The sequence below is a fragment of the Octodon degus genome, unplaced genomic scaffold (assembly GCF_000260255.1).
Source record: "Octodon degus isolate 3935 unplaced genomic scaffold, OctDeg1.0 scaffold00007, whole genome shotgun sequence".
In the NCBI taxonomy this organism is placed as follows: domain Eukaryota; kingdom Metazoa; phylum Chordata; class Mammalia; order Rodentia; family Octodontidae; genus Octodon; species Octodon degus.
The window spans coordinates 29,400,688-29,411,205 of NW_004524583.1; the positions used below are offsets into that span (position 1 = coordinate 29,400,688).

At 45.1% G+C, this 10,518-nt stretch overlaps 1 protein-coding gene across 1 annotated transcript in view; it reads right to left on the bottom strand.

Annotated features, from left to right (window-relative positions):
• Window positions 1-10,386, bottom strand: part of Map3k9 (mitogen-activated protein kinase kinase kinase 9) — a 79,277-nt gene extending 68,891 nt beyond the window's left edge. The window contains exons 1-2 of the mRNA XM_004624838.2: window positions 9,988-10,386; window positions 3,263-3,676 (exon numbers count right to left, since the gene is read on the bottom strand). Of these exons, the coding sequence (XP_004624895.1) occupies window positions 3,263-3,676; window positions 9,988-10,372 (799 nt within the window). The 5' untranslated portion in view covers window positions 10,373-10,386. The remainder of the gene's footprint in view (window positions 1-3,262; window positions 3,677-9,987) is intronic.
• Window positions 10,387-10,518: the final 132 nt, after the last annotated feature.

The window sequence follows — 10,518 nt, forward strand, 5'->3', positions numbered from 1 at the left end:
TTCTAGGATCAAATTATCAGTGATCCGGAAATCACCTCAGACTCAAAGCTGGCAGGGAGAACACAAGCCTTGTATGCACCGCAGTGACCGAATGCAGAACAGAAGCCTGGGGCCCTAGACGACACCGGGAGCCACCCTAAACCTGCTAGACTCCTTTGCAAAAATAAATCTATACAGCTTTATTTACTGCCATTTCTTACATTATACAGTCAAACTTAAGCATAACGCAGATTGTATATCAACGTAGGCTATTATGTGCAACATGCACTTCACTACCAGTAAAGAGCAAATGACTACCTGAAGTAGGTGGCCAGGGTAATAAAATTTCTTTTATAAATCACTTTTTATTAAGACTTTATAACTGACTGCAAGATGTTTATCACCAGTTCCTTTCTCTTTCCCACAGAAAGCACACAACACACACACACACACACACACACACACACACATTCTCTATTAGTTCAAAATCAACTAACATAATCCCCAATATGTATTCTGCCCTAACATGACAGTAACTGAATTCCAACTCTCTAGATCCCCTAATGAAAACCAAACCAAAGAGGCCAGCATCCCCTAGTCTATAAAACACAAAGAAGTTACTACTCCCAAACTGGAGACAATGGCAAAAGCGACCCCCAAATCACGCACATGCTACGATGAAAAAAGAAGGCCTGCGCCCACGGGGTTCCTGCTGGGTGTCACAGTGCCAGGCACGCCTCCATCCAGACTGCCATCAAGGTGCCCCCTAACTCTCACTTAAGACTTACGGGCAAACTGACGGCAATACCACCACACAATCCAACGTACCATGCACAATTCTGGCCATATCTTTTTCTTTCTTTCTTTCTTTTGTGGTACTGGGGATTGAGCCTTGAGCCTTTCTGCATTGAACTCTGTTTATTGTTTATTTTGAGACAGGGTCTCAAGTTACCTAGGCAGGACTTGAACAGGCAAACCTCCTGCTCAGACTCTATATTTCTGAGATTATAGATGTGCACCACAAGTCCTTTAAAACACTGCCCTACTGCAGGAATCTACTACTGTCTCTACACTATCCCTGGAAACCCTAAAACTCATTTTTGAGTACTGTCTCCTGGATAAAAAGTGACATGAAGTCCTGTACCTTCTCCTACAAAGAACTTTGGTAAGGGATCTTTTTCTTCACAAGGATCTAGATTCCCAAAGATAAATCTTGTAAAAGGTAAAACTTGAAATTACACTCAACTTTGAAACTTCATCAAGGAAATAACAGACATTTACAATTCTATTATCCCAACTATGCTTTCTAAATGGGCTCAATTATGCAACATTACAGCACTTTGCCTGGTTTTCTCAGCATGATAAGGATTTTTAAAAGAAAGAAAATTTTATTTCTATCAACACTTCTGCTGTTTCTAACCCACCATCCAAAACAATCTCTAGGTAAAAAGTACTCTGAGGAGGTCACCTAAGGTGAATTTAACACATTTAAGGAATACATTTTTAGATGAAGGACAAGAACAATCACATGATAAAGAGATAAAATAATGGCATAGGAAATAAGAGAAACCAGATTTTATTTTATATAACTTCAATCCTCTTATGTACCATATGTAAAATACATACATAACATTTCACCCTCTTGAAAGGTACAAGTTCTCTATTTTTAAGGGACCAGAGCATGCAGGTAGAAGATGCAAAAAGCTATTCTAAGTTGGAAAATATATGCCATGCCAGCTTCACCCCCAGGGCTGACTGAGACTGAGACTGAGACTGGGCGTGGTGGACACGCCTATAATCCCAGCACCTGGGAGGCTGAAAACAGGAGGATCACTATGAGTTTGATCTGTGTAGTGAGACCATGTAGACACTGTACTAAATACAAAATAAATGTACATATATAGAGATCGATATTTAAAAATGCCCAGAAGGATACATCCTATGTTTTCTCTAAAGGAAAACACTGTAGGTCAATTTTCTCTTCTATTGATCATGCTAACTTTTCTAAAATAAATGTTACTTACATAACTTCAAAATTCACATTTTTCAAAAAAAAATTGCACATTTTTCAAAGTAAGTTTTTTAAAAATGAACAGATTTACAATAACATCAACAGAAAATAAGCCACATGGGAACAGCCAGGACTAAAGCAAGGCCTAAAAGGTTTCTAAGTTAAAGCTAAAGAATGCAAAGAGAGTAGAGTGCTGCCCCAACTCCAAAGTCCTTCTTCCTCTCCTGTCCTCCTCTAACACAGGATAGCAATGTGCTTTTTTTTTTTTTTTTTTTAATGTATTTGGTACAGTGTCTCACTACACAATTCAGACTCGTAGCGACCCTGCTGTTTTCAGCCCCGCTCGCCCTGGGATTACAGGCAAGCATCACCATGCCCAGACTCCGTGGCCTGCACAGCGCACCTGGGGGCATGACTGGCACAGTATGTGGAGCCGGGGATCGAGCCCTGGCCCCTGCACTTGCCCAAGCAGGAGCTCAGTCCACTGAGCTACCTTGCGGGCCCTTGCCAGTGTGATCTTAAGCATGTACTCTAAGCGTCTGTAATCTTGCTACAGTCAGTTCAGACAGGAAAGTACAAGTCATTTCACAAATGAAGCATATTCCAGTACTTCTATTTCAGCTCAAGAGAAAGACCGAAATGTCTACAGACTCACTAATTATATCTAACACTTTCTTTACTGGCCAGTTTATAGATTCTGAGTGTTTAATAAAAACAATTACTTCTTAGTTGTCTGCTATTAAACCTCAGGTAGTTATGGGATTAATTAATAGCACTCCAGGGCAACTGGGAACTCTGTAACTCTACCAAGCCATGTCACGCTCTCCGGACTGACATCACCACCTGCGTTGGGTTCCAGGTTAAACAACCTGCTCCGCCTCTGACGCCCGACTCCACAGGGCACCTCCCGTTGAGGGGTAATAGACATTCAGACCGTATGTAAGTTAGTTTTAACTGCTACCTCACAAAGAGGAAAACCCTTCCCTGTGATTACAAACACACTTCCCTTCAAAGGAAAATCAATCTACATTTTCATACAGAATATCATAATTACATACCACCAGCCCTGCCTAATCATGTGAGTTCAGAATTATCCTAAAACCCCCACTGTGCCTCATTCTTCCCTCCCTAAACCAATTCTTCCGGGCACTCAGCCCAGCCCAGCCCTACGTTTTCGCTCGACGAGGCAGCATCACCCAGCGACGCTCTGATGCTCCCCGGGAACTCCTCCTGCCTAAACTGCTCTAGGCCCACCCAGCTCCGCACACTCACTGTTGCTGGACTTCAGGTCGCGGTGGATGATGGGAACGATGGCCTCATCGTGCAGGTAGTTCATCCCCCTGGCAATCTGCACGGCCCAGTTCACCAGAATGTCTGGAGGGATCCTTTTCCCAGATAACACTCTATTCAAAGGCCCTCCACGGGCAAACTCCATGACCAAGCAGAGGTTGGGTTCCTTCAGACAAACGCCTCTAAGGGCAATGATGTTGGGGTGCTTCAACATGGCAAAGAGTTTGGCTTCTTGGCGAACATTCTCGATGGTCTGGCTGATGTCCTCGTCAGGGTCATAGCGCGCTGCTTTCACCGCAACCTCATCCCCTACCCAGAAAGCACGGTAGACCTTTCCGAAGCCCCCAATGCCAATAATCTCCTCCAGGGTTAGCTCCGCAAAATCAATTTCTAACACTGAGAAACAAGAAAAAAGAAGTGAGTCAAAAACACCCAGAAAACACCACTTAAGCCATCCACCTACTTGGAAGGGTAAACACAGCAAACTGTTTATTCATTGGGTTTTTTTATCTCTCCATTATAAACTGAAAACAAAAAGGTCAGACACTGTAATTCACTTTATTTCATTCCCATTCTCCTTAGTGGCGCTCCATTCATATCCATAAAACAAAGCCCAGTTGGAACCCTGCCTCAAGACCAACCATTTTAATTAAAGGGGGTCCTTTGTGTGGTTTCCTCAACTTTACTGAGTATTTAGTAGTGAGACATACACAACTCAGTACCAACACAAACAACAGCCACACGGCAGCTTGGAAAAAGATTTCGCAGAAATACAACCAGAGGTCTGCCCAGTCAGCCTAGGAGATTTCCAGAGCTGGTCTCACTGGGACTTGCCAACGGAGATACACGGGGAAGGAGCCCTCAGGAAACACCGAATCCCAGCAGTGCCCCAGCTGAGCCCCTGATGCATCCAATACTAACCTAACCACTCACTCATCTCAAATCCAGAGTCTGGGCCTAAGGTATCTGATTAAGGTTTGAAAAGGCTTTCATGGGGGCCAGGCAGATGGCTCAGTAGAATAAGCGCTTCCCTGGCAAGTGCAAGGGCCTGAGTTCAATCCCCAGTTCCACCAAAAAAAAGAAAAGGCTTTCACGTACAGAAAATAGCAGTTGCCAGTGATGAGGAAGGTTAGGCTATATATGATATCGAATGTTATAGGAGTAAAGCGCTGTTTTACATTTCGCTCATGAAACCCGTTCTCTGTCCTCAGTCTTCTTTTGTCTTCCCCCAGCTGATTCAGACTCAGCCCTCAGGTCTCAATTTAAATGTCAAAGGGCTGGGGAGATAGCTCAGTAGAATAAGTGCTTGCCTGGCAAATTCAAGGTCATGAGTTCAATCCCCAGTACCGCCAAAAAAAAAGACAACAGGTATTCAATTTAAACGTCAACTGCACAGAAGAGCTCCTCCTAACACCCAGACCAAATGAAGTCAGGGTCTCCCCTCAACTGAATATCTTACAGCGATCTCCAGACTCACGAAGGTTCCAATCACTTAGTTACTTGATCATTGCCTGCTGATCTGCTTGACTGTGACAGCCACAAGGGTAAACACTCTCTGCCTTCTTCACCACTGTACTCACCAGGCCAAATGATTACTAAGTGATCAATGGGTCACTGAAACAAAAGAAACTATCTCAACAGAAAATAAAACAAATTTCAGATCTGAAAATGAAAGTGAATTGGGCCTACTGAAATAAATACAGAAAATAATAACACTTTATTCATAGACTAAGGAAACAAAGATAGATTTCTAAACTTTTGCCAAGACCAAAAGAGGAGCTGCCCACTGCTGGCTGTTCCTTCCCTTACTTGGCCAGCCTCTGATGCCCACGCTCTTCACTCAGGCTCTGGTGGTGCTCAAAAATCTGTTCTTGCTTAATTATAGTGCTTCTGTCCTATCTGGGGCTAACATTCATTTGTGTTTTACAGGAACAGTTAGATGAAACATCTTTAGGTATATAAGGAGAGTCCATCTTAACCCCCAAAGTTTCAATTGTTAAAAAGGCTATCATCTTGGGGCAGGTGGTACTATTCAGTGTTAGAATGTTTGTTTAGTGCAAGGGTTCAATCCCTAGCATGATGAAAGGAGGGAGGGAGGGAAAAAGAAGGAGAGACAGGAAGAGGGAGAGAAAGAGAAGAGAAAGGTTATTACTATGTCTGGCAATCTTCCCAAATAAAATGATGTCATAGCAAACTAGGAGACTCCATCTCCAAATCCTTCTACCATGAATTTCAGTATCAGAAGACAGAAAACTCTAGAAAGTACCTTGCCCAGGTTCCCTTAAAGCTAGAGTTCTAGGTGCCAATTAAGTTCTGCCAACTACATGTATCCACAAGAACTGTAAGGCAGAAGCAACAGGGGCCCCATCTCCTCGCTGCTCCTCCTGGCAGCATGGCCATCTGCAAAAGCACCCCTCGAGCCACAGATGGGAAACGTCACACTGTGAGCAGCTGCCCAACCTCAGAGCTGCTGATATAGTATGACATTCTCGAAGTCGACATCTCGCGTGGCAGCTGCAGATTCTGTACCCTGCCAATTAGAGAGATAGCAGCTCACCCAGTAGCCAGTTCGCAGTGCTGTAGGAGATCATACCAGAGGTTCAGGTGAAGCTTCTTCCCTCAGCCTCTAAATCGCTTTCTTGTTTAAAATGCCTTCACTGCTTCCAAGTCTTAAAAATAATTCCTGACTGATTACTAATTTTTGCCTATCCTCTACATGAATGAGAAAAATATGCCAAGAACATCGACACTAAAGAGAGATTAAAAATCTTCTTGGAGAAATATATATATCACGTTGAGTCTTTTTCATCATGCAAGAAAGGCATATTCTCTTTTCCTCCCTACAAACATTTACATTGATGAAAGGCTATGTGTCTCTTCAATAAATTTGTATTTATTATCTTATTCCTCAACTGAATCTTCAAACTCTACTGAAGGGAATTAACTGCTACATTTTTTTCTTATATTCTCCCAACTTCCCTCTGATCTGAAGCATAGCTGCCAACACACAGTAGGCCTTCACTATTTATTAACATGCAGGAGGGCTTAGAAAACCTGACTGAGGACTTGGGTGCTGAAAGGACAGCTCCTCCAACCGCACTTCACACTCATAAGGGAAACTGCTGAAGGGGCCAACACTGTCCCCGTCTGGGGAGAACAAAGGCCTGGGCTTCTCCTGGGTTAAGGAACTATTAGGACCAATCGTCAAGAAAACAGAACACAGATTCCAAATATATAAAAGACAGAAGCCAGGAAAGGAGCTAAGAGAATTTATTTTTCCTTTCTTGCTATGAAGTCCCTACAAGTAGAAAGTAAGGCACCAGGTTCTCCTTCGTCTGTTCCAGTCAAGACCTGGTTTTAAGAAGAATCGGGTCAACCTGCATTCAGCCCACTTTTCAATGGAAGGATGTTTCCAGGAATAAAATCTGATTTCATTTTTAGAGTCAAGATGTTATTCCTCTCAAGTGTATGTTTCAAAGCTGAGTATGTAAGCATGTTCTAGAGGATTCTGTGCAACTGCATGGTAATTTCTCATTTTAAAATACTACCTAGGGCCAGCCAAATAGCTCAGCAGATTAAAGCGCCTGCAAGCAGGCACCGGAGCCGGGGGTTCTATCCTTGGGCCTGCCATGCCAGCCCCGCCCCCGTGGCATGCTGAGACTGCAATTGAGACTGGAGGTGGTGGCGCACGCCTATAATCCCAGCTCTTGGGACGCTGTAAATAGGCAGATCACTACCAGTCTGATCTAGTAGTGAGACCCTGAACACCCTGTAGACCCTTCCCTAAAATACAAAAAGAGAAAAAAAAATACTATCTACACCTGATAATACTCTGCTACATATTCCTGGATGTAGGAAAAAGTATAAATTAATAATGATCTTAATGTATGCCCCATTTGAAAACAGATACAATGCTCCTGAAAGAGAATCTTTCACAATCGTTTTCTATTTAAATATGTAGGTTTATATTTCCCAAGCTAACAAATTTGGAACTGTACATTTTTATCTTTCACTAAAATAAAGATGAACAAATCCTAGGTCATTTATATCTGTCATTCATAAAGACAGCTAAATTCTAATGCCTACACTGGAAAGGTCAAAGTCACTACATAAATGTAAGACAGCTTACAATATCACAATCACATTTTTTTCTTTAACCCAAGACTTAGTAATTTTCCCTACTGTTTTGAATAAAGACTGAAGCAAAATTTTCATTCTGAAAAACAATACTATAAAACTAAATCCTAATACTCTTGCTTGACTTAGCATCTCTTACTTAGGATCGAGAATGTTCACGACATAATACATGCCTCAGAGGGCAAATCGAGAGTAATTTTGGAGTTGCTGATGACTCCATTTCATTCCAGGTCTCTGGAGACAAAGTTTGCGGAGTCACCTTTACTTTGAGTGACACTAAACTTAAGGACAGAAGACACAAAGCAGAAACTCGCCTGTCTTTGCCAAAGTAGCACGCTAACATTTTATTTTTTTTTATTTTTTTTGCTAACATTTTATATTTACATCATTAATAGCATTCATGTAACTCATAAGCAAATCTAATTGCTTTATACCATGGGTATTTAGCATAGTACTACCATTTATCAGGTATCTAATAGTTAACTTTTGTCTGGAATTAAAGTTTCTCAATGATCAAGAATCAATACCTGCTGGGAAGATAGCTCAATAGAATAAGTGCTTGCCTGGCAAGTTCAAGGTCTCATGAGTTCAATCCCCAGGACCACCAAAAAAAAAAAAAAAAAGAATCAATGCCATTCAGGCTTTAATGCCAGAACTCCCAGGGAGGCCAGGTAGGGGTGCTTAGCAGGACTTGCAAATGTCACGTTCTTCAAATCAGTTACTGCAAGAAAGTAGGACTTTCTCGTTATCTGGGATCTTGATTTATGATTCCACTCCATCAAGGTAACCATTGCCACAATAAGGATAAGTCCTGGCCACCTCCCAGGGAAAGAGCTCCTAACACGTCATACTGTTGACAGGTCTGGCTCTTGGGCAGAGGTTCTCTCAGCCTCAGTCCCATTTACTCCTGACACTACGACAGCCTGGCTCCTAAGGTACTGAAGAAACTGACTCTTGCTCGTGAGCCAAACATAACAGACCCTAAAAATAAATCCACACAACTTCCCTCACAAAGAACCCTGACATCCAACTTAAGACTTAAAACTGCTTCCTACCATGCAGACGATTTGCACATCTTACAACATATGGCCAAATTCATCTTCAAAACTCTACTTCAAAACACTGCGCCAGGACCCTGGCTGGGCTGTCATCTCAAACGTACCCACGCCACACAGTGGGCAGTGCTCAGAGGCAACTTAAAGTAAGATGCCGCCCCCAAGCATTATAAAGATAAAAATATTGCGGTTTTAAGTTAAACAAGAGAGGCAAGAAACAGACGAAACACATAAAACATCAATTTGACAGTTAAAAGATCAAAAAAGAAAAGCAGAAAAGGAAGGAGATTATGATTATGATATGATTTGATATTAAAACAAAGTAACACAACTGTTTTGGTGAAAACAAACTACAGGGCCAGAACGACAACTGCTACAAATGAAATTTTAAAAGTAAATATTAGGGGCCCAGGAGATGGCTCAGTACAATAACTGCTTGCCTGGTAAGCGCAAGGGCCTGAGATCAATCCCTGGTTCCCGGAAAAAAAAAAAAAGTAAATATTAAAAACTGGCCCTTGATAATAATTTTAATCAACTAAAATTCAAAGTATACAAAATATGAAACAGTAATACGTACAGATTAGCAATGCCTTTTACCAGAAAGAAATCATGGAAACTCTTAAATACAAATTAGTGTAAACTGCACTGACATATTTATATCTTTCTTCTAAGAAGACCCAACAAAATTGATTTAAGGGATTCTAATGGTCACTGAAGTCCTTTGAAAACAAAGAAATTTCATTACAGAGATGGAACAGGGTCTCCTGGGAAATCGATGAAAACCAGGACAAGGGGAGAAAGGCGCTGGGAGGGCACCCTGGGTACGGCCCCCTAGAGATTTGACCAATTCCAAATATAGACAAGGATCTGGGTGAGAAGGCAATGTATTGTCCGACAGTCCAGCTGTGAAGGGGCTGCACAGCACTGAACTCTCACAGGGGCACAACACACTTTTCTCTAATGTCCCCACTCATCCTTTCTCTCCAGCCCCACATCTTTCTTAGTACCTTCCTGCGAACCTCCTAAAAGTACAACTTCTGAGATACGGGACTGGGATCCAAGAAATGAACGAAACATTTCAACAGCACCGCAGGCCCGAGTCCACACGCTTCCGGGACCTGTGCACGAGCCAGCCCCGCGAGAGCCACCTCCACTGCTGAAGCAAATACCTTCCAGGGGCGGGGACAGGTGGCCGAAGAAGCGGGCAAGGTCCCCGGTGGGAAAACTAAGGTCCAAACAGTCACCACCAGCTTGCCCGGAATGTTTCCAGATTTGGAGGAGCGAGAGGGACGGAGACGGTGTTGGAAAAGTGAAGACTCGGGCGCCGGCGCTCCGGGGTGCGGAAGCCGGGAGCTGGGCTGGGGCGGCCAGGCCGAGGGGAAGCAGCCCGGGCGCGTCCCGGGCAGGGCCTGCGGGTGGGCTCCCGCGTCCCCCCCGCGCCCCCCGCGCCCCCGGCCGCATCCCCGTCCCCGCCCCGCCCCCGCCCGGCCCCCGCCCGGCCCGCCTTCGCCTTACACTGGATGGGCGGGTAGCGACTGGGGTCCTCGGCGCCCGGCTGGCAGCGGCTGGAGAAGGCGCTGCGCGGGGTCACATAGTTGCTGGGGAAGATGCCCACCCGCTGGTTGAGCTGCCCGGTCCACCAGCCCTCGTCGCCGGACACCTGCGAGTCCTTGGACAGCACCTCCACTACGTCGCCCAGGCGCAGGGTCAGCTCGTCCTCGCCCGCCGCCTCGTACTCGAACACGGCAGTCCAGTAGGGCAGCGGCGCCGCGCAGCCCAGCTCCCCGGGGGCCGCAGCCGCCTCCTCCTCCTCTTCCTCGTCCTCGGCCGCGGCCCCCGAGCCGGCTTCCCCCGGCGGGGCGGCGGCCAGGCCGCCGAGAAGCGCTCTGGAGGGCTCCATGGAGCGGCCGGTCCATAGGGTGCGGGGCCGCCGCCGCCCGCAGGAGCCGCCGCCGCCTATTGTTCATGCGGCTCCGCAGAGCCGGGGACCCGCGCCCCCGACGGCGGCCGCAGGTAGGGCCCGGGCTGGCGGGGCGGGCACCGCGG